Source organism: Hoplias malabaricus, chromosome 3 (genome assembly GCF_029633855.1).
Source record: "Hoplias malabaricus isolate fHopMal1 chromosome 3, fHopMal1.hap1, whole genome shotgun sequence".
Classification (NCBI taxonomy): domain Eukaryota; kingdom Metazoa; phylum Chordata; class Actinopteri; order Characiformes; family Erythrinidae; genus Hoplias; species Hoplias malabaricus.
Window position 1 is genome coordinate 13613107 of NC_089802.1, and position 25244 is coordinate 13638350.

Consider the following 25244-nt stretch of genomic DNA (forward strand, 5'->3'; position numbering starts at 1 on the left):
GTTAACCTCTGCTCTTTACCTAAATTTTCAAGGCTACCAGGTTTCATAATTTTCTAGACTAAAACACCCTAAACTTTAATCCCCTTAAAAAATAGAAAGACAATAAAAAATAGATTGTAAAGTCTTAAAATTTAATTGTAAATATGAAATAAACCTGTAAATGAATACAGTTTATAAAGCACTATAAATTCTATAAATTGAATTTACCACTAGAAAGGCAGAGACAGTCATTTTGACCTTTTTGAAATAACTTTCACATATTAAACCCCCCCATGTCCAAAAAGCTGTGACATTAATTATATTGGAGCATATTTTAGTCTAACATTGTTTTGAACTTAATATTACAATATTAATATTACAAATTACTAAAGTGTTCTGAGCACATAAACCTGGAAAGACCAGGCCATTTCGACCGTTTACATTATGAACGATCTCTCGTCTCCCCAAACCAGCTGTTTTTATTGCTTTTCCAGCACATCAGTCGTTACCTTGACAACGTGGCTATAGTTTACCTCAAAAAGAAAGCATCCTTAAAAAACTTTGCTCTGTTGAATTAGCTACAAAAGAGAGTGAATCACTTTGTGCGAATCACATGAAAGCGAAGAATGCGCAAGCAGTGCTTCATATTTAAGTGTTATTGTTCTTTATATTTGCAAGTAATTTTTAAATTATTTTTGTTATGGTTTTTATTTCACAGTAAATCTATATATAATATAAGACATTATATAAACATTTATATCAATATTATACTAACTAGTTCTGCACACTAAATATCATCAATAAAATAATCATTAATACAATTTATTGTCTTTCTGACATTTTATGACCTATTGTAACACAATTTATTTATTTATTTACACTGTAAGATATCAATATTAGACGGTCAAAATGACCACGGTGCTTGTTCTAGTAGTTACGGAATCCTGGCCATTCTAGTTCATCCATTCATGTTACTACAACTTCCTCTACATTTAAGTGGCTGATTTAATTATTCTATACACTGCACTACGCCATGCGTAAATCATTTATAATGAACACCTTATTGCTAAATTAGATTAGATTTTGAGCTTAATAAAGCACAAACATTTGCACAGCATCTGGAGCATTTGCATAAATGTTAATTTGACGTATTTAAGCATTAGCTTGTGGGGCTTTTTCATTCTTAGATGGCGGGGGGGACGATAAAACAAAGTATATTTTTGTAGGTCTATTCACACTCCATTTCTCTTCCAGCTTATTATGCCTCTTTCATTCTTCACTCTTTCTTCCTTTTACCTCCAGAGAGGATCCATTTGATCCACCTGTCCTTCTTGTTTGTACAGAATTTGAGTGTGTCTGGAATAGGAATGTGTGTGTGTGTCTGCCTGTGTCTCTTCTTTGTGTAAATGCACGTACGTGTGTGTGTTTGTGTGATCAGAATATAAATATGTGTATGTGAAATGTATGTATACCCTGTGATAAGCTATGTCCATCCATCCATTATCTGTAACCGCTTATCCAATTTAGGGTCGCGGGGGGTCCAGAGCCTACCTGGAATCATTGGGCGCAAGGCGGGAATACACCCTGGAGGGGACGCCAGTCCTTCACAGGGCAACACAGACACACACACATTCACTCACACACTCACACCTATGGACACTTTTGAGTCGCCAATCCACCTGCAACGTGTGTTTTTGGACTGTGGGAGGAAACCGGAGCACCCGGAGGAAACCCACGCGGACACGGGGAGAACACGATAAGCTATGTATTTGTGTAAATAAATATAGAAATAAACTGTTTAATAAATAACAATTGGTTTCTCAGCCAATCAGAATCATCCATTTTGAAAGCTCAGAGAACATTAGATCAAAGCTGCAATGAGAGAACACTAGCTGTGAATTAGTCAATATTAACAGACTAGTGTACTACAGGAAGGGTTTTACCGAGGACCATGCGCTTGATTTGCCATCCCTCCATCTTCTAGAGGAAGCTGAAAAAAAAAGCTATGCTGTATATCTTTCTAATGGATTCCATGTGAGGATAATATGGGGGCCATGTGCAGACCACAGCATCAATACTGTGTTCATGGCTGTGTGAGTTTCACTTTCAATTCAGTGTGTACATTTGTTTTATTACAGTCCGAATGAGTGTGCACACATGTACAGTGTGTCAGTCTGTCACTTGTGTGTGTGTGTGTGTGTGTGTGTCTTGTGTAGTAGTAAACAGTGTTAATAATAGATGTGCATTTGACTGGGTAATTCGGCCCTCACCAAGGGCGAGCGGGCAGGTGTTGCGTTTGGCCGTTAGACTGTTAATCTGCCCCCTTCACCAAGGGGCCGACACCCATGGGACTCCCACACTACAGGGGAGGAGAGCAGCCTCTCTTCTTTCATCCCTTCATTACCTTTCTCTTTCTCTCTCCCTGCTTTCTTCTTCTCTAGCCGTCTGGCTTCACTGTCAACTCTTACAGTTCACCTTTGTGCTTCTCTCTGCCTAGAGTTCAGCCCTTCTTCTTTCTTTGTTTCTTTCTTCTACCCCTCCTTCTCCTCCCTCTTCACTGGCTTGTAAAATATCGGGGGTGTTGACAAAGTAGAATTTCACAGTAAGCCAGATAACATAAGCCTGAAGTCAAGCCTGGCCAATGGGAGAATAGCAAGCATATTGGGTAATCTTCATATTTTGGTTTAAAGCAACATTTCCAGGGGATCTCTATCATGCGATTGATGACCACAGACAATGATTTTCATGCACTGGGAAAAGAACAGAAAATCAGATGACTAGAAACAGATTTACAATAGAAAACCAATAGGCAGATGGTTCGGCTCCTGCCCACAGACTCCTAGTATAAGTGTGTTTTCAGTCAGTGTTTTTATTTATTCTCCTTCAAAGCTGTAGCATAATTACATGTGGGGACACAGCATTTTGGAATAAGGCTTTGGAAAACCAAAGTGTATTTGCTTTAGTGTGTTTCAAGTTAATAGGTTTTCTGTCAAAACTCAGCACAAGAAAAGGCTCTGCTCCGTGTGTGTCATCTATGATGATCAGCACTGTGTGAAGAAACACAACTAATAGCATTTGATGCAAGGTGTGTTCTGTTGATGCTTTTTTGATTTAATTATTTTGATGAGTGTGTGATGCAGAAAACGTCTTACTTCTGTGTGTGAGACCTCTCACTTGTGGTTGAACGATCAGAGGCTTGTTCTGGGTTCTCTCTCTCTGGCTCTCTTTTTCTCATTCTCACATTCTGTCTCTTCCCGCACCCACCCTCTCACTGTGCTCCTCTTTCTCACTTCCTTTCTCTCTCTCTCTCTCTTTTCCTGTTTCTTGTACTTTTTATCTCTCCAGTGGGTGCTGTTTTTCCTTCTTCCTTGAGTTTTTTTTTCATTTCCCACACTTTTTCTTTTCGTTCTCTTCCTATTCCCCAGGCTTTGCTTGTGGAAAGTTTTACCTTAAAAAGCTTAAAAAGTGTAACCATGAGAAAAGTGAAGGATCTATAATTTATTTCCCTTATTTTCTTTTATAGTGTGTTTTACAGCTCAGCCTTTTATTCTGATTGAGAGCAACAGGTTTACAGTCACTCTGACTCAGGCATTCATTTGCTGATGACTTCTGTTTATCTAATTGAGGCACTGTTAGGTTCTTGTGAATTTTAGGAATTTCTCCAGTTATCCAATAGGAATGTATCTTCTCAAAATGGAACTACACTGAAATACTCCCTTTTTGGAGTTTTGCATGAGTCAGATATTGTAAACAATGGAGACCGTCCTGGTCAAGTTTATTACAATGTGCAAGTCCAGTGTGATGTTTCTACTCCTTAGCATCTCATCCGCCTTATTGTTTCTGGTCTGCAGGCACTGGATTGATGGGAAACTCCTCTGCATCCTTCATGGGTACTTTCCTGGCCAGCAGTCTGGGTTCACCTCCCTCTCACCCCTCTGGACCCCCATCCTCCCCATCATCCCCACCCTACCGCAATGGACCACACTCCAGTGCTCCTTCACAGCTCTGGTTCCCACACCCACATGAAGGTAAGGCATCTGTACTTGTTTCTCACTGGTCCTGAGACCCAGTTATGCATTGGATAGTGAAGCTGAGTGTGCTCACTTGACTTGGCTATTGTCAAGACAAGTCCCAATACAGGAATGCTGATGGAAAGACTTGAACAAGCTCTCTCTCTCACGCTCTGTCACACACACACACCCACACACACACACAAACACGCATACATGCATTTCTTTGTGTGTCTCATCGCAGTCTTGTGTAAATAGAGCTTCTTGCCCAGGCCCAGCGTGGCAGTGTTTGGGATGAGCTGTGGTTAAGTCTCTATAACAGCTGTCTTTCTGCCTAATCCTGATCTCAGATGTGTATTACAGAAAATCCCCTCTGTCCTAACTTCTTCTGTAGCCATACACTCTGCGTATGTTTCTGCAAATGAAAATTAGAAGTGATTTATTATGTTTTCTGGGTGACGTGTGCAATGATATATAGACATATTTGCAGTTTCGTTTTTTCTGTGGCTTTGTGCTGATGCCATCCATACACCCTCCGGTAAATTTGAAACGGAAATAAAATGTTCTGTTTAACGTAAGTTATGCTAAACATGTTTATTGGTCTTTCCATTAAACAAAATATAAAGTGTGGTCACAATCTTGTTTTAAAACAAAGACACATTTCAGTATTCTTAAAAAGAATATGTTAATTCTTGATGCTGGGTGACTGTGAGGAGTTTGTTGTGTTGTCCCTGTGTCTGCGTGGGTTTCCTCCAGGTTTCTCCCACAGCCCAAACACACGTTAGTGAGTGTGTGTCGCCCTGTGAAGGACTGGCGCCTCCTCCAGGGTTTGTTCCTGCCTTGTAAGACAATGAATGAATGAATGAATGCTTGTCCTAATGGGAAGATTTGTTGTACAGTTTGTCTGATCTATTGATAGTTTGTCATTGTGCAAATTTTCAATAATTCCAATAATTTACAAAAATAACTGTATAACATATTGTCTTGTGTAATTTGGCACATATTACTTTAGCCGAATGGTTTGTATGTGCACAGAGTGTGTGTGTGATATATTTCTTCTTAAAATCAGATCAAAATGTAACACTATAGAACAGGTTCACTGTGTATTACCCATGACTTTGTATAATGTCAGACTTTGTAACAGTGTGTGTGTGTGTGTGTGTGTGTGTGTGTGTGTGTGTGTGCGCGCGCGTGCGTGTGGTACAGTGCGGGTTAAGTGCTCGGTATCTCCGGAGCTTTTGGCAGCTGGCAGGGTGGAACAGTAATTGTTGTTGGCAGGCTGCACAGTGGGGCTTTGCTGCTGGCACCCAGAGCTACTGTAACTCAATGACTGAACAAATCTGTGTGTGTGTGCACATGAGAAAGAGAGAGAGACAGACAGAGAGAGACAGAGAGAGAGAGAATGAGAAGGACTGCAAATGGGAGTGCAGAGGAGTTGTGTTATGGTAGGGTGTGATGGATAGAGAGAGAGATGGAGGAGGCTGAGAAAGGGATGAGAGTGAGTGAGTTTTAGAAAGAGAGAGGAAGAGAGAAATATATATAGAGAGAGTAATATCAGAGAAGCGAGAAGAGAAAAGAAATATAACAGATAAGTTGAGTCGTGTTGTAAGGCATCTGGTTTCGGTGTGACGCTCTCCTGCAGCTACAAAACTAATCAATAATAACAGCACAATAACAATAATAACAACAATAATGATAATAATGATAATTGTAATAATAATAATGATAATAGAATGTGTCTGTAATGATGTAGATGGCCCTATTATGTTGATAGAGGTCATTATTGGAATCAGGCTTTAATTGCATTTAGCCCCTTGGAGCAGTTGATTGGATGGCTCCGTTTCCCCCGGTAACACTCCATGTCTCTTCGCTCCTGGTCCTCTGCATATTACCCCCCCATCACACACCCCTCCCCACTCCAAGCCCTTCTCAATTTGCATAAAGAGCATGTCATCAAAATGAACCACGCAATTACCCAGCTCTGCTTACCCCCAGAGACCACAGCATTTCTACTGACAGCGCAGTGGCCAACCTGACCTGTAAGGACACAGGGTGTGTATGTTTGGGGGGTGGGGAGAGTAGGGAGGGGGCGGGCAGAAAGGGCACGGTGGAGAACGATGGGGTGAGAATGGAAAGGCAAATGGAGAGTGCGTGATTTTAATTCTGATTTGAATTTGATTCGATCCACACAAACCCCTGTGGAGCCTGGGACAGATGGAGCTGCTTTAGAGTGTTATTGTGTTTAAACACGGATGTGTGTGTGCGTCTGTCTCTGTCTGCGTGTGTGTGTGTGTGTGTGTGTGTGTGTGCTTTTGTAAATGTACATGGTTTCTGTTATTGGGTGACGTGCATGTGTCTGGCATTAGTAACATATTTCTTTTTTGTTTGCATAATATCGTGTTGACTCACATGGCACATGTTTATGGCTGCCTGTGTGTACAGAGGCATATTTCCTATATGGGAAAAGAGAGAGCACTGCAAAATTAAGTTGTAACCCACATAAAATAAGCTACAGGGATGGTATTATTACTGCGTAAACCCAACACCCTCCTAAGCTGACTGTGTGTACAACAGTAATGTGTTAATGTCTTGAAATCTAATTCTTAGGTAAGAAAATAACATTTCACATCTGCATTGTAGCTTTAAGTATCGATAGCAATAGATGGTGATAAGTAACAAGCTGAGAAGTTGGATTAGAGGGACTTTTGTGGTCTGCTGAAATCACACGTCTTCACAAGCTGACTTTGGCCTGTAGGCTTCACTTTGGGAGGTTTTGAATAAAATAATAACAACAACAATAATAATAATAATAAAATATATATATAATGAATTATTTTATCATACACTTACTGTTCCAGCCCCTTTTATGTGGCCAGTGATAACAATGGAGCGCTTTGTTTTTAGCACAGACTTGTTCATTGTGGCAGAAAACATGGAAACATTATATTATATTAATATTTGGGATGTGAAAAAACTCAATAAAAAAAACAAAGCTGAGTGTGAATACTAGCAGCATTTGGGGGGTTAAGAAGGGTTTTCCCCGGTCTGGCCCCTGGGTCTTATGACCCTAACAGTTAAAGCCACCTCCAACGGCCTACTTCCTACATAGACAACTAACAGTGACACACCAGCTTTGAGCGTGTTTCTTTCTGCCTGTGTGCGGTAAACGTTGGGGTTGCTCACATCACCACTGTGAGGAGCTGGCTTCCGGAGCTCTCTGTGTGTGAATGTGTGTGTGTGTGTGTGTGTGTATCTGTGTGTGTGTGTGTGAGCGTTTCCCCTTTTTCTTGGCCCCTCGACTCTTCTTTTGGCTGTGAACCGTTTGTGGTGGGGCAGGTGGTCTCTCCGATCACTTTATCTCTCCCAGTCAGGTGTGTATGTATGTCTGTGTTTGTGTGTGTGTGTGTGTGTGTGTGTGTGTCCTGTATCATCATGTAAAACAGACCAACTGTGAGCATCTACATACCAGATTAACCAAACTGATTGAAAGCAGTGGTCATGGTCGTGTATTAAAACTGTACGTGTGTTTCAGTCTTTCCTCTGCAGTTGAACTCTGCAGATGAACACTATGTGTGTGTGTGTGTGTGTGTGTGTGAAAGAGAGAGAAAGCCAGTCCTCTTTTACTTAACATTGCGGTCATACCTTATATGATGTTCCCAAGGTCAGAGAAAAATGTCTTAACATTAAAATTAACATAAAGGTTAAACATCCACATATTCAGGTAAAATCAGATGGAAATAATTTGGTAAATATAGTTACATAATTATTTACAGTTAGGTCAAAACTTTGTAAGTGGACTTTCAGTTCAGTAATAGCGATTTATAAGAGAATGAAGAGGTGGGACGTGAAACAAAATGAAAAGATAAAGTTACATAACATTTTGGAGCAGTAATTTGGTGAAAACGGGCAGAATACACACTGGTGGTAGGTGTTATATCCATATATATGAACACTCATTTATAATGTGGAGTAGGCCAGTTTTCTTCATAATGAACCTCGTAGTTATGGCTCTTTTTCCTCTCTTTTTCAAACCAGTGTGGTCCAGTTTAAGGGAGTTTATTTAGGGCTGCATGGCTTTAATCTGTGTTAGAAGTCGAAGTGAATAGGACACCTGTTTTCCCATCTGGGTAAACTCTTCTGATGAGAGAGCACTCTCTTTTTTATATAAACTCTCATTCTCCAGTTCACACACACACACACACACACACACACACACACACACACACACACAGGAAAACTAATATTGCCTGAAAGTGAATCGCAGAAACCTACCTGTTGTGTGTATAGCACATCATTAATATAAAATTCCTGCAAGAGGGTGCTGAATGTGGAAAAACTCAGTGTGGGCTTGAATGACATGGTAGAAGACCAAAGCACTGAATGGTGATGTTTGCGCACGAGACACTGGCAGGGAGAGTCAGGGAGCCAAAGAGAGAATGTGGAGAAAGAGAAAGAGAGAGTCTGCTGGCTCAGAACAGAGAGAGGGGATCACCTTTGATGTCCCAGCTGGTAGAGGAAGCAACACTTGGCTCAGTGCAGAGTGTGTGCCAGCACGTGTGTTTATGGACAGACACACACACACACACACATACACAGAGAGAGAGAGAGAGAGAGAGAGAGAGAGAGAGAGAACGAGAGAGAGAGAAAGAGTAGGGAATATAATTCTGAACTAATCACTCACCGAAACACATGTATATACACTTAGATGCTCTATCGCTCTCACTTTGTCTCTCTGCCCCCCTTTCTTTGTTTCTCTCATTCACACACACACTCCCACACACGCTCTCTCACACACACACACACGCTCACACACGCACACTGTCCAAATGATTGTTTTTAGGGATTGAAGCCTGGAAGCCCCAATCGGCGCATTGCCAGTTGGCCTAGCTCCAGCATCTGGCATTCAGCCAACACTGATCTGCTAGTGGCTTCTTTCTCTCTCTCTCTCTCTCTCTCTCTCTCTCTCTCTCCTGCTTTTGCCTGTTCCCTTCTGTTACACATTGTTTCTTTAATTTTCCTAGGACTTCAAACTTCTTTATCACATTCTCTTGTCTCCTTTTCCTATTTTCTATTTTTCCTTACCATACCATTCCCTCAACCATCTCTAAAGGGTCCATATCACTGCTGTACTTCCCTTCATGAAGTTATTTGTTTGTCCCTGTATATGTTCCCTCTCTCCTACTTGTCTTTCCCTCTTCCCTTCATTCCTTGTTCTTCTTTCTGTTGTTGTCCTTTTCTGCATCATTTTCCCTCACGTTGCATGTGTTCTGCTTCTGCCTGTGCTTCCTCTGCTGCAGGGCTGTGTCTCTCTCGTAGTCTGTTGTCTCCCTTCTTTCTGACTCTTTTTTCCTCCTTTTTACCTCTTGCTGTATTGTGTCACTCCATCTTTCTTAATCACTCTCTCTTTCCCTTTCTCTTTCTTTTCCTGGCCTGCCCTCATCTCTTTTTCTCATTTGTCTGCTTCATTCTGTCACTTCTCCTCAATTAGAAAATGAGGTGGGCAAGTTGCCTCTCTTCCCTTCACTCAACACCCCCCCCACCCCACCCCACAATCCCTACACCATCTCTCACTCTTTCTCTGTATGTGTTACATCCCACTGTGAGCGTGACTGTGTGTGTGTGTGTGTGTGTGTGTGTGTGTGTGTGTGTGTGTAAGCGTGTGCGTGCGTGTGTGTCTATGTTCAGTGTGCTCCTCTGTAGAAGATGAATGATGTGTTGTAAGTAACACGGAGGTGCACTCTGGCTGATTGTTCTGCTTGTTGTAGCATACATTGCAGTGCATTGTGTTGTGTATGTAAAGCCATACTGCAGTGAAAGGAATAATTCTGTGTTCCAGTGAATAGTGCTGTGTATTGGGGAGGTGTGGGGCTGGTGTTAAATTACACTGCAAGTGTGGCTTTGACCTGTAAGTGACTGGTTGTAGGGCAGAGCTGTAACTATAACTCATTATCCATTCACACATCCTGATTCATATCCTTACACGTCACTGGAGCAATGGGGGATAGTAGGACAAGTCTGTGTGTGTGTGTGTATGTGTGTGTGAGGAGCGTGACAGGTGGATATAAAGCGGAGTGTAATGCTGAAGTGCTCAGCACTCCCACGAGAGCTCAGTCAGGAGGCAGAGCGAGTGGAAGCCAGTTTAACAGACAGGATGATGTGCCAAGTGGATGGAGAGAGAGAGAAAAGAGAGGGGGGAGAGTGAGAGAGAGAGAGAGAGGGGGGGGGGGGAGAAATTGGAAGAAGAGCAAAAGGAAAGTTGGTCATTAATATTTTTTCCCACAGTAAAGATGAAATGCTAAGCATAAAACACACACAGATGTGTTTGTGCGTCTCCTGGCTGTGATGATGGCTTTGTGGCTGGGGACACTTTTGTCATCTCTCTCTCTCTCTCTCTCTCTCTCAGTCATTCTGGCTCGCTCACAGCACACACACACACATTCCTTCTTGCTGAATCCCTCTCTTCATTCTCTCTGTAGTCTGTCGAATGATGTAGGATCAGTTATTTTAGCTCTTTTACAATCATTTACTTCTCGTAACAGGTTGTATATACTGACTGTAGACCAGTAGCACTTTCTCACTACTAACTCTTTCAGTGACTCCTTCTTGTCATCCTCCCCCCTCACATGCACGCATACATTAGAGTAATGTGCATGTGTGTAACTGTGTCTGCGAGTGAATGTGTGTGCGCACAAGTGTGTGTGTGTGTGTGTGTGTGTGGTCTCTGAGGGCTCCATATGAAGTGAGCTTTCACTCCCCTCTGCTCTGTAATAGGCTGTGGCGGTCTGGCGGAGGCTCACTGGGTTTTATTGCACATCATTAGAATCTGATTGCTTTTGGACTGTCATGGAGCTCGCCTCTAATTGTTGGCATTTAAATTAATTGGTGGAAAGGAGAAATGGTGATGAGGAGAGGAGACCTCTCCTGCTCTTCTCTTCCATGGTCTTCTCTTCTCGGTTCTGTTCTTCTCTTCTCGTTGCCTGCACTTCTCATTCTCTTCATTCCTCATATTTCTTTATCTCTTCTTTACTCTCTCTCCTCTCTCTCTCTCTCTCTCTCTCTCTCTCTCTCTCTCTCTTGTGCATGAACACACCTATGCAGGCACACACCTGTTTACAAATGACTAGAAGCTCGCAGTGTTGCTGTCCTCCTGCTCTGGCTGGTGTACAGTGGAAATTGAAATTCAGTGGCTGTAGAAAACAGGTGCAGCCAGAAGGCCCTCATATTAACCATCTGGACTCCCCTGTGATGTCACTGTCAGCAAGACGCTCTGCTGCTGTCAATTAGCAGCGGAGACAGAGAAAGGGGGATCTCTCTCTCTCTCTCTCTCTCTCTCTCTCTCTCTCTCTCTCTCTCTCTCTCTCTCTCTCTCTCTCTCTCTCCCTCACCCACTCTCACTTTTGCCTCTCAGACACACTATCTCTCTCGTGCTCTCTCTTGTACATGATCGGCCTCTTGTTCAACAGCATGTTTTACACCCGCTCATTTTCTCTTCACTCTTTTTCTCCCACACACACACTCCAGTATATTTCCCAGCCGTCCGCCTCTCCATCACTTGTGTCTTGGCTTTTGGTTGAGTATCGTTGACTGTGCTCTGGTGTGATATGAAACCGTTCACCTATTATCCATTTTCTTAAGTTAATTGCCTTGCTTGTTTTAATCATGTGAATGGGTTTACATGATTTTGCACGTGTGTGTGTGTGTGTGTGTGTGTGTGTGAGAGAGAGAGAGAGAGAGAGAGAGAGAGAGAGAGTGTGTGTGTTTTGTGTGTGTACTTGCACATGCAGGCCTGTGTTTGTAAGTGAAAGCGGTACTACTGGCCTGGTGTTACTTTGATCAGTAAATGGTTTAAATGCATGCTGTTTAAAATAAACAGAAATCAACTTTAAGGATTAGCACACACACACACACACACACACACACACACACACACACACACACACACACACACACACACCTCAATGCTGCTAGAACTGTTGGAAAAAGTATTACGATTTTGAATACACTTTTTCAGAGGGGCTAGCAGCAGGCTAACACAGAGCTACAGGTCAGTATAGGCATGAGACTGAATCAAGCACTTCCATAACATCTTCGAGCATTCATGCTAACACTAAAGCATTTCTTTGTATCAGTGATAAAAAGTAGACACAACAGTTTTAGCTCAAATAAAGAAGTATCCACTTGAAAGGCATCAGACAGGCAACCTTGCTCATCAGAGCGCTGGACACATTGTGGTTGAATACCTCTGTGTGTTTGGGCCAGTTCTAGTGTGTGGCTCTTTACTGCTGGGCCGTTGACCTCTGCTGCTCAGTGTCTGCAGTTCAGCCATGTGTTTAGTTTCCACATGAACACTCCTCCCCCTGCTGTGGCCTCCACTATCCCAGGATGCAGTTCAATGTCCTTGGAGGGGCAGAATCGAGCAAAACGGCTGTTTACCTTCCGCTGAACCCATGAGAAATCCACAAAACTGCTTCTTGAAGGATGAGACCTTTTCTTATTTGCTTTTGTGTGTACATGTGTGCATGTGTGTGTGTAGAGGGTGGTGTAAGAGGAAGAGGTATATGAGGTTTCTTCATATATATATATACTGAGAAAGAAAAAGTAACAAAACAAAACAAAATGCTGGATTTAGTAGTTAACTGTCTGCATAGGTGTTGTACACAAAACAATGCTTAGGAAAACAAACATTAACTTTTTGAATATTTTTACCCTAAAAACCATGATCAGCACCTGAGATAAAATAAGAGCATTATGTAGGGTGACCAGATCTGAGATGGTGAAAAAGAGGACACGTCTCTGTGCGGAGGGCCTTGCTGCCGTTTTATGCTTAGCTGAACCTATGTGTGCTTTTATGTCCTTTACACCTTTATTTGCTACACATGCAAAAACATGGGAATATCTTTTTTAATTCACTTACATTTACATTACACTTACATTCAAACTTACATTTACGTTTCGGCATAGCTGCTCGAGATGAGGGTAGGTACATGAGCTTTGCCTGACGTAAACAAGGACTACTGACGTGCAGACTGTCCAATTACATGTTTACAGAGAAGGTTATCGTCCAGTAACGGTAGTGCTACGGTCAGACCGTCCAATCAGAAGATTTTAGGCTACTTCACCACGCCCCCATCTCACTCAAGCGAACCAATCGGAGTAGGGGAGGGCGGGACTAGTTTGTGAACGAAACGCTTCTCGAAATTCTATGTAAGCTCTAGAAAAACAAAATCCCGGACGTTTGTGAAATTCCGCCTGGACATTTTTTTAAGTCTAAAAAAGAGGACATGTCCGGGTAAAAGAGGACGTCTGGTCACCGTAGCCTTATTTTCCAAATTATTAACAAATTTATTTGACATAAATTTCTCAAACCTTTTAGACCAAGTACCACCACCATTATCAAAAAACCTCCAAGGACCACTGATAAGTCATATCACAGAAACACACACACACACACACACACACACGCACACACACACACACACACACACACACATCTAGTACACATTAGAGATTTACTGCTTACAATTTTAGTCTAGCCATGTTAAACACAGACATGGCTCAGTGTCCATTTTGTTATGTTAATTGGTCTTGGTTTTATCGTTTTTTTGGCAAATGGTGAACAAAGTTCTTACCAACTTTTACAGTCCTCCAGCTAGCACTGTAAGGTATTTCTTGGCATCTGAAAACAATGGTGACTGTATTCTTTATTTATGTTTCAGATTTTTAAATTTAAGATGTTTGCCCCACATGGTACTTATTTATATTATTCATTCATTCATTCATTGTAATCGCTTATCCAGTTCAGGGTCACGATGGGTCTGGAGGCTACCAGGAATCACTGGGCACAAGGCTGGCACCAGGCTACACACACTCACACCTAAGGACACTTTTTAGTCACCAATCCACCTACCAATGTGTGTTTTTGGACCATGAGAGGAAACCGGAGCACCTGGAGGAAACCCACGCGGACACGGAGAGAACACACCAAACTCCTCACAGACAGTCACCTGGAGCAGGAATCAAAGCCACAACCTCCAGGTCCCTGGAACAGTGTGTCACTACCTGCTGCACCACTGTGCCACCTCTTATTTGTAGCAAAACACATAAAATTTTGAAATCTCTGAAACTAATGGTCTCATTTACACATGAAAACTTAAAATAATTCCTTTTTTAGTGAATGTAGTACATTTTTAAGATGTACATGTAACAAAGTTTGAGATCCACTGCTCTGCCTTGAACAAATATGGTTCACAGCCATTAGAAAATACACTACGCAGTGTATTTCAGGTTCAAGAACTGTTCCAGCCACATTAAGCTGTATTCTGAAGTAAATGTTTGGTTTATGCCTACCTTATGAATGCCAAGTGGGGACCAGAATCTGCATGTTTCTATCAGGGCTGTTGGAAAGGTTCTGCCCTGCTCTAGGGCTTCATGGACCTTCATTCTGCCATGGCCGCAGCACAGCAAAAGGCCAAGTCTGTCACTCTTATATTTAGTTTGTCTCTCCTGACAATTCTCTCTCTCTCTCTCTCTCTCTCTCTCTCTCTCTCTCTCTCTTCTCTCTCTCTCTCTCTCTCTCTCTCTCTCTCTCTCTCTCTCTCTTTCTCTCTCTCTCTCTCTCTCTCTCTCTCTCTCTCTCTCTCTCTCTCTGATGTGTGTCTCTCTATAGCCCCAGGGTATTCCCGCTTTTCTGGGAGTCTGGCCCCCACCTTTCTACCCATGAGTCCCCTAGATCACCATGGAAACAGCAGTGTTCTCTATGGACAGCACCGCTTCTACGACACTTCGAAAGGTATATGCGGCTCATCTCTTCCTTACTACAGTTGACACTATTAAAAACATTCTTCAGGTCATGTAAAAGGTTTAACTTACATTCTCCCTTACTCTCTTTCCCCTTGTCCCACTCTTTTCCTCTTTCTCTCTTTAGATTTCTATATCAGAAGTCTATCGTCGCAGCCCCACCTCCTGTCCACCAATCATAGCCTCCCACCACTGACTCGAACAGCCCCCAGCCACCCTCTGGGCTCCTGCAGTCGGGAGAGGGACCCTGGAGCAGGAGTCGCTGCCCAGAAAAGCTCAAAAGAGCCAGATATAGCAGAGCGAGGTGCGTCAACTCTGGGAAAAGAGAAGGATCGCAGTAAACAGGAGGTGAAAGAGCATCCGAACCATGGCCCAACTTCACCAGGCCCCCACCAACATCTCCACCCTCACCATCATCCACAGCTTCACTCCTTGGGGTCAGAGGAGGATCCCCGACACAAAGACAACCCCAAGCACCTCAGTGCCTGCCTGTTGACCACCAAGACCCATAATGGGTCTGAGCCAGGGACGGTAGCCAGGGACTCTCTGCCTAGTTGTGTAGGGCCAGGAGCCTCAATCTTAGGGACTGGTCGGCAGCGGAGTGGAGGTAACCTCTGCTGCAAAGAGACAGTGAGTGGTGAAATGCGAATAAGTGAGCCTTCCTCAGATTGCCTGCGCCACAGTGCCATGATAGGTCATACCCACCCAGTGCCCTATTCTATGCCCCCTCCTCTTGGCTTGGGCTCAGCAGTTGGAGGATCATGGCTACACCCTACTCACCCTCACCACCACCATCCGCATCACCCACATCCAGACCTATATTGTCCCCCTCCTCATGCCCCACTTACAATGTCCTCTGCTCAGGATAAGGTCCTAGCCCCAGGAGCAGGTAGGGACCCCAAGGTAACAGGGCCAACCTTTGTACCTTCTGTGGGGCCTCTAGGAGACAAGACCAGTGCACCCTTCCAGCTGGGTAACCCCCAGTGTCGGGGTGTAAGGGGAGGAATAGTTGGAGAAGGAGGAGGGGAAGGAGTCGTCAAAGTTAAAGGTCAAGAAAAGACAAGTAATGGAAGCAGAATAGCTCCACCTCCTCCTGCACTTCCCCTCCCATCGCCTAGTACCTGCCAAAGAAAACCTTCACATCAACAGCAGCAGCATGTATACGGAAAAGCGGACAAGGGTCCAGACTGGTCCCTGGGCCCCCTTCCTCATATATCACAGCAGGCACAGCACATTCATAATCACCAGCAACATTCAAATCTCCCAACTCGCTCCTGCAGCCTGGAGGCCACAGAGAATTCCTCGGAGAGTGATGCTTATCGCCCGTCTTTGCCCCAGGGGGCCAAGGATGGCTGCCAGGCTAAAAGTAGCCCTTATGCCAGCACGCCGCCATTCCGGGACTTTTCTCACACAGGTCCTCCATACAGGGTTTCATCTGAAAGCAAGACCAGCAGTGAAAGTGGCTATACGCTCCAGCGGGACAGCCAGAGGGTGGCCAGGATACACCATCAGCAGCATAGTAACAGGCTCGGAACCAATGGACAGGATGCAGAACCTGTTTCGAATAGTGCTTCTCAAGAAAAGAGGAAGACAGATGTTGAGATTGTGGCACAAGACTACAGTGGACATCAGGCAGGGGCGTTGTCATCATGGGAAGTAAGAGGACCTCAGGCTCATAATAACAATGAGCGACGCAAGGCTTGCGATTCTATTGCCCAGGGTACATCAGGAGACCATGGTCCTCACCCATCTTTCTCAGCCTACCAAGAACCCTCGCTAGGTCCTCAGGGATCAGAGAACAGTGCCATGAAGAACCTAATGAAATACAGCAACCAACAGCCACTCCTGCTGTCCCAGAGGAGCCCGTTTGGTGGCCTGGGCAGCCTGAAACAGGGGATTGCAAATGGAGACATGAGAAACGAGAGGAACGGTGGAAGTGCAAGCTGTGCCCAACAGGAGGGCAAGCAAACGTTGCCTTCAAGGAGAGCCTCCTCATCCTCTGGGGAGAGTGAGCGCTTAGAACGGGTGGGCCGGGATTCGGGGGAAGTGCAGAGGGAGGGGGAGGTGCGGCAGCCCCCTGTGGGTATCGCTATGGCAGTCGCCAGGCAGAGAGAGCCACTGTGCCGCCCGCCAGACGGACATGCCACCCACAGCCGCCACGGCAGAGTGCTGCCCAGCATGAAGGGTAAGCCACCAGCAGGAGGCTTTGTGTGTGTGCGTATGTGCGTTCTGTGTGCTATACGTGTGTGTGTGTGTGTGTCCATTTGTGCTAACAAGACAAGCATCATTTTCCAGTTTAGCAGCGCTACTTGTGAACTTTGGAAACTACACATGTGAATAGCTGAATGTGTGATTACAGGAACGATCTCCAATTAGTCATTTTTGGTTGCTAAATCACGTAATCAGCTACGTGCAAATTGGTTCTGACATTTCAGAAGTGTAACATGCCAGATTGGGTGTTTTAGTCATTTTAGTGCCAGTCGGAGATTGTTTGCCAAATTGCTTTACTTTGCACAGGTCGACCACAGTTTCTGTCACTGGTTTATTTAATTCATGTCATACCTCTTTTACTAAAGTGCTAAATTTGTCAAGTGAATGTTCCAAACATTGATCTAAAGTAATCAAACCAGGGGTAAATAAATACTTCCTGTAGTTTGTCATCAGTTGTTATTATTAGTGCTGGATTGAAGGTTTGCCTTTCTGACCTGTTTCTTTGTATCAGAGGTTGGACGCTCCTTGTATTCACTGGAGCAGGAGGTGGAGGGGGAAAGGAAGAGGATCCGTGAAGAGCAGCTGGCTCTGCCTCCACTGGACAGAGAAAGAGAAATTCTCCTCAGGTTGTTTGATTATTTTTTAATGACAATCATCTGTTTGTTCAGTGGAGAAGTTGACTTGTACGATTTTACACTCAATGGATCTGGCTTTTCAACACTTGCTCTGTTTAGGGAAAACAAGGACCGAGTTGAGTTTGCCAGGATCCACCCCTCCAGCAGCTGCCATGGAGATCTGACCTCTCACCTTATCGTGCCAGGTGGCAGCCAGTTAGGAACTGATCCTTCAGCACATGCTCACCCAGCTCATCATCACTGGATGCCTCGGACAGGAAGTCCATCCCTCTGGATGGGCCACTCGTATGGTAAACACAGCAGTTAATTCTCACTTGCCCAATATAAATCTCCACCCTCCAGGCCACTGACACCAAAATCCTCACATTATCCATGTCTAGAAAGCCTTACAATCATGTGGACTCTCTTGGCAATGTGCATGGTAAGCCTGTGTGTCTGAAGAAGACTAGAATTATATTTGACTACAATTCTTTTTTTTTTTTTCTTATGTGTAATTTGGACACGTAGAGTGAGATGGTAGTAGATTATACAGAATGGTTCTGTATGTCTTTTTTATGTACAGTCAGCTTTCCCTATACATACAAGGCCAAGAGTTCCAAAAATCAAAACATGAATTTGCTGCATGCTGATAAACACACTGAATCCGGCATACCCCACTGTAGCCTCCCACCATTTCACAGATCATTGTTTGAGCATTGTTCTCCTTGTATCTCATTTGTTCACTGTTTTTGCCTGTACTGAAAGTATACAGAGTATTTATCTTGTCATTCGTTCCCCTAAGTAATACAGTTTAATGTCTTTTTTGTTTAATCTACATTGTATTAGATATGATAAATAATCTATGAAATAATTCATACACACAAACCCTCCCTGTATCTGTACAGAGGGCTGTCTCTGTATTCTAAAACATTCATTAAACACTTGCAAGCTTTGGAGTAATTGACTACATTAGACTGCATAAGGTAGTTCTGCATGGCCTTTTTATTTGGAGCTGCATTATGTTTATCTTTATTACAAAAGCCTGTGCAAACTTTCCATTGTTTCTTTCTCTTTTGTGTGGTTTCTCATCAGGTCTAAGTCACCTGCACCAGAATCTTCCCCCTGGCTTTTCTGCTGCCATGTCCAGTACCTTGCAGCCTGTCCTGCCTCTTCCCCAAGACCCCTCTGCTGCACTGGTGGTCCTGCCCACTGAACCAGTTGCCCACCCTGCCTCTCATCACCTAGGTACACTGGCAAATTATTTGACTGTTTTCATTTATTAAATAACTGTAGGTGGGTCTCTCAGGATGTGATTTAATAGAAAATTGGGGATGATTGATTTATTTAAATTTCAACAGTCTACGCTTTCACTATGGTTTTCTACAGCCCTAGAACTCAATGTTTATCTTCTCACAAATCATTTGTCTTACCAATATGACGAGGTGTCTCCTTCCCCACTTTGTTCCCTTATCATTCCGTAATCATTGTAAAATGCTTCACTAAGCCATGCTGGCAGCTGCAGAACAGCTTATTATCAATTTAATGGAAATGGTCTCACAATTCTAATTCTAATGCTCACTCTGAATGCACGGAGTGGAATTCCAAAAAGCGCTCATACAAATTATCATTTCAAGCAGGTAGCTGGTGTGTTTGACTGAATGCTTGCTTGGGGTGAGGTGTCCATGCCTTGACTGTGTGTGAGACAGAGACTGAAAGGGAGAAATGGAGTGAGCCTGCTTTAAGTATGTGTGGGAGTTTTCTTGAGTCTTTGTCATGGAAGTGCAGTGCAAATGAATGTATAATTGTTTGCATATTTCTGTGAGGGAATGTGTAAATGTTAGCAAGTTAGAATTCACATATAGTATGTGTTCTTAAAGGTGGGGCAAGAAGCTGTTGTTCTTCAGGCTAATCCCTCATGTTTGAATGTGTGGGAGTCAGGGAGAGTGAGAGGAAGTGGTGTTAGGGTGTGCTAATGTGGATTAAGCTGTTAGCTATGAAGCTGTCTGTTCTGTGGAGAGCTGTAGAGCTGTGCAGCCACATGCTCTGTGCTTTGTGTTTTGTCCTGTGCTGTGCTTTGAATTGTATTTTAAGTTGTACTGGTAAAATTTACTATGGCAAAATTTTGCTATGGTGACTATTAGCATGTTATGCTAAAAGAATGTCTTATATACCTGATATTACTTGTTTTGATCCTTTGTACTTGGCTTAAACTACACCAAGCTGAAGCTAATATCATTTAAAATGCTGAATATTAATGAGACACTAATGAGGAACTAGATTTTCAACCGCTAGGCTAAACTAAAAAACTCTAGCTAAACATGTCTTTGTTATCCTCTAATATCCCTACAAGTAAAATTATGTATTGATGAAAGAACACTGGCACACTAGATGTAATATAGCCTAACCTCTAAAATACAGAGTGCACACTCAGTAGTTTGCCTATGTGACTGAGGCCTACACCTGCTCACATAGCCGTCCCGGCACTCTAATTTTGAGTGTGGCGGTTCTGTGCTGCCTGTGCCTGCACAGACTGCTTTAGCGTTCTACGCTGTGTGTGGACTCCCTCCTCCCAGCTCAGCCTGTGAAATTTAATTAGCTCTCTGCTCTTCAGTGCAGCACTTTTCCTTCCGTGCTCTGCAGGAGCTGCAACCGAGAGGGGAAGTGCACCCACTGGACCCTTCCCCAGGGAAACATTACCCCCATCCCAGTAATCCTGCCTAAACAAAGAGCCCCTCCATACGCTGGGGATGGAGGGAACGGGTGGAGCGGGTGGTGGAGGAGGCTCAGAATGAGTAGCATGTGAAAAGCAGTAAAAGAAGCATATTGTGTTGAAATTTTCTGTGGGCTGAATCTCAAGGCTGAGACAAAGTCCACAGCTGTTGTGCATCCGTCCTCATGACTTTTCCTCTCCTTTCTCTCACTCTCCCTCCCACTCTCAAAGGCATCTGTCTAAAAGCGCAGAAAATAATATGGTAAACTCGTCCCTTAGATAACCCCAATCCTACAAAACAAGCTCACATGGTGTGCCTTTCTTTCCTGATCAGAGTAGAAAGTTCATACCATGTATTGGAAAACCTGCCTATAATTTTGGTCAGCACCCAAATGTAGTCTGGGAACATTCTGTTCAAACGTGACCCACAGCACCGTTTTGAATTCAAATTTTACCCAAGTCTGACAAAACTTCTAAAGAAAACTGACCAGAAAAAGCCAGAGACAGAACAGGACAGCATTTTTCAAATCCGCTATGTCACCATGGCAATGATCACAAACATAAAAATAGCTGGGAAGTCGAAAACAAAAAATAATTAAAATTATAGGTGTATATCTGAACCGGAATGCACCCAACATGAATACATGGGTTCCAATTGAGTTCTTACATATATTTTAAGCTGCAGGGTGGCCTGAGTCTTAACACTGTACGGTGCCTTTGTTTCCTTAGACATCTGCACTCTCTTTGAAGTGCGCTACTTTTTATTTCACCCTAAAAACTTTTATATCTTGAGACCATCCTGGTTCAAGTGAAGGAGTGTGGCATTTGGGACTCAGCCTTCCTCTTCGCCTCTAGCAGCCTGTCAGGAAGAGCTCACGGAGAAAGCCACATTCATGTGACAGTTTGAGGGAGCAGGGCTGAATTGCTTTGACTGGCATTACTCTGTGTGGTAGTAGGGAGCAGGCAAGTGTAGCTGGTGAGCTTACTGGTGACCGTCACATTGAGTTAATCCACAGAGGTAAGCCATGACTCTGAGTGAGGATAAGTGACTGGTAATGTGAAATAGAATGGTTTACATGCATGATCTGCCTTCGGGTCAAACGTGCAATATTTTTTTGACCTCGTAGACGGGAAATGACAAATGTGCTGAATATGAGCATGTATATATGCTCATGCTGTCTGTAGATGCTATCTGAGTAAAAGGAAGAGACAATATGGAAGTTGAAGAAGAGGAGAGGAATACCTCTTGCCCCTTAAATCAATACAGTCCAAAAGTGTGACAAGTGTCATTCTATCTTAAGGTGAAAAAACTTCATCTTTTCTACCCTACTCACCTACCCTCCTCACTTTCTTTTTCTCTGTAGATGTGATGGAGCAGCAGGGACTGTGGCCCCCTGTGTATGGGCCTCGAGGGCCCGCCTCGCACATGCAGCATCCCTCTGTCTACTCTCGCCAGTTTCTACGGCAACAGGAGCTCTATGTGCTCCAGCAGCATCAGCACCAGCAACATCACAGAGCAGCGCAGGCAATAGAGCTAGCGCACAGGCACACACATTCTCAGGTACCATATACACAATACACGACTTTCCTTTTTAGGTCTTACTCTACACAGCCTTATGTATGGCTCATAGTCTCTGGAAGGCCACCCAGTGTCCCTGAACACAGTACAGTGCAAAGCCTACTGCTTCTCTCAAAAAGATGATATTTAAGAGGAAAAGAATTCATACGAAAGCTTACTTTAGTGGCCAGTCAATAGCCCTGACTTTTAGCAGAGAAATGGATTGTTCTTTTGTAAAACCTGGACTAATCCAAAAAAAAGAAATGTAGCAGTGTATTAATGTAAGTTCTTTTCTTATTCATATTGCACAGAAAATAAATGAGAAACACTGAAGCATGCCAATGAATTTGGGGTCAGCAGAATCCTATACACAAAGCCCCTGCTGTTTTCTTAGGATTGAGCATTGCCTCATATGATGAACACAGACAGCCGTTAAATGTACGCAATCATGGACATTTCTTAAATTATGTCCTGCTGTGGAGATTTATTCAATGACAGATTTGAATGGAATGAATATAGTCCCATAACTTTTCAGCCAAATCCAGTCCAAACCTAACCTGACACATAGTACTATTTTAAAATCTGAACCTGATCCAAGTTTGGCAAAATTCTATCCAAACTTGACCAAAAAATATACCACAGCTAATAGACTGAATTAAATGGTTCATTTATTAGCAATGATAGTGACAGCCATCATCAAATCTGATTTAAACCTTTACTGATAATCAGATTTAAGTCAGATTACATCTAATCACATCACAAAAAGATGTATGTTTCACTGTGTTTATTCTGTGTTCTCTAGCAACATCCTAGAAGATTTTAATCTAGTCCAATGCATTTCATACTGGACCTCATTGTGTTAAATGTGGCAGGTTAAATATTGTGGAATGTGTTAAAAATCCAGAATATTTGAGCTAAACTCCCATGTAAACTTGATTTAATGTAATTAATAATGCATTATAATGTATAATGTAGTAAGCCTAGGATTTTAGGGTTAATAATAAGGTATATAGGAAGTATAAAATAGGTTTAAAAACAATAGTAGGTATATACACAAAATCTGAAAATGAGCCGACCAATTCAAATGTGAATATAATGCCTGTCCAAGCTCTAAGATATTTATGTAACAATGTTCAATCATGACATAAATAGGTCCTCTATAGTTTGAGTAATTATTTCATGCTCTAAGGGCTATAACTATAAAACTTTCATGAGTACTGCTGGACATTTCATGACTTTTCTTTTTCTTCTTTTCATTCTTATAGATGAAACCAGAAGACCCCCTTATTGACTTAGACGGAAGATCCCCTGAGCCCCGGACACCAAAACCAGCAAAGCCCTTTTCCTTCCCTTCCTCCAGTAAACCTCCGCGCTCCTCCTCCTCTCCAGGGGGCTGTGCCTCCCGCCTCTCACCCTGCTGCCATTCTCCTGCCCCGCGGCCCCATCCCAAGAGTACCCCATGCACCCCCTGCCCAGAGCCTAGTCCAGCTGTAGCGGCCCCCCACTCCCCTGCCCTCAGCTCCCACTCTACCCCACATCACCTCCCCAAAGCAGCAGAGTCCCAGGACAAGAGAGGAGAGGGCCAACCGCCGCAGGACTACCCTCAGTCTCTAGAGCCTGGTGAGTAGAGTAACTTCAGGAGGGTGTGGGGGGCCGGGGGGGTTAGTTAAAAATGTATGCCTGCCCACAGAAGCCATAACAGAACCTGCTCTTTTCTGCAGGTTCAGTTCAGTCGCTCCGGTTTTAGAAGTGATATTAATTCATTGTAATTACAGTACTGTGCAAAAGTCAGATGCTACACTTGAAAATGCCTACATGAAGAAACAAACGGGAAGCATATATAACAGCAAAATATAACATATAAGCCTCAAGACCTAACAAACTGATATCAGTAATTTGTGTTCTTAGAATTTGGTTCTGTTTTTTACCCAAATCGTTATATCCAGTCATATTCAGTGATGTTGACGTCTGAGCATGTGTGTTAGTGGAGCACGGATGAGCCAGTTCTTTGCACCTAAGTGCAACATCACAGTACAATGCTTCCTGTGTATTAAAGGTCTTTCAAGATCAGAGGGGATACAAGGGAAGGGACATTTCTCTTGCACCATTCATACTTTGGGATAAAACAGCCTGCAGAAGATAGAGGGGAATGAGCATTGCATTATCATTCTCAAGGTTAGGGCCTGGCCAACATGACTGGCTCTGCAGCCCCCATAGAATGGGAGTGAAAGGGGAGAGAGGTTATGAAGGGGAGGCTTTGGCCTTCCTTTGAGGCTCAGGGACAGTCAGACTGGAAGAAATGTTCTAAGCTTCAGATAAGAGACACAGAGCCTTTGAAGAGCCACGCTGCCCTTTGATTACTGATGACCAACAATCAGCTTACTTTTATGGAAATATGAAGTCTATGTAAATGTATTTCTCTTTTGTGCTGAGGTGAATATATCATCTGTTTGTTTACAAAGCAGTGTGCACACCTTGGTGAGAGCTGCCGTCTTTTTGTGAGTGCAGTTGTGGGCATGTTTGTGTGATGAAAAGCAAAAGCTGGGTGTTATTATAAGAGGCAGACAGACATGGGAGAGATTGGAGACAGGGCTCTCTTATCCTTCAGGGGTCCTTGAGCCCTGGCCGGCGGAAGGATACGAATTCATCTGGCTGCTTTGTCAGGGAGAGCGGATGGATACCATCAATAACCCAGCACTGGTGTGACAGGGCTAGCTCTGCAATCACATCCAGACACCATGCTGTCATCAATATACCCTGCTATGCCTGCGGATTACACACACACACATGCAGCACACATATACACACACACACACATGCACTGCTACTCACACAATCATTTTCACTCTCACCCCAAATGAGATGAATACACATGCTCACTCAGAGACTAAATTATACGCAAACACTTCTGCGTGCAATCTCTGGCACCCAAACAGCACACACACACACACACACACACACACACACACACACACACACACACACTACATCCCTAACCCCTTGAACATAATTCAGTATTCATGGAAATTTCACTCACGCCTGCCCCATAGTCTTTATGGTGCGAGCTCCATTATGTGTGCGAGTGGTAATAGATAAATGCGACGCAGTGTCTGAATGGTACACACTGTCACAGGAGATGGAGTATACTTCATATACATCACACTACTCTACACTTCAGCAGCAGGAGTCATGCCCCTTTAACTGGCAAGGTCACACTGGGATGTCTGTAACAAATGAAACATAATGCATTGCTGGGATTTGTTACTGGTCAGTGGTGGAGCTGTTCCAGGCCTGATACAGGATTCAAGGTTTTAATACAAAGGAAATATATTGACCAAATTTCAGGATTTCAGGAATTTGTCACA

The 25244-nt window shown here is 43.4% G+C and overlaps 1 protein-coding gene across 1 annotated transcript in view; it reads left to right on the top strand.

Annotated features, from left to right (window-relative positions):
• bahcc1b (BAH domain and coiled-coil containing 1b) overlaps positions 1–25244 on the top strand; it is a 95449-nt gene that overhangs the window by 46682 nt on the left and 23523 nt on the right. The window contains 8 exon segments of the mRNA XM_066666584.1: positions 3831–4007; positions 14656–14778; positions 14914–16971; positions 17509–17623; positions 17732–17922; positions 18704–18856; positions 21686–21882; positions 23145–23499. Coding sequence (XP_066522681.1) covers positions 3831–4007; positions 14656–14778; positions 14914–16971; positions 17509–17623; positions 17732–17922; positions 18704–18856; positions 21686–21882; positions 23145–23499 — 3369 coding nt within the window.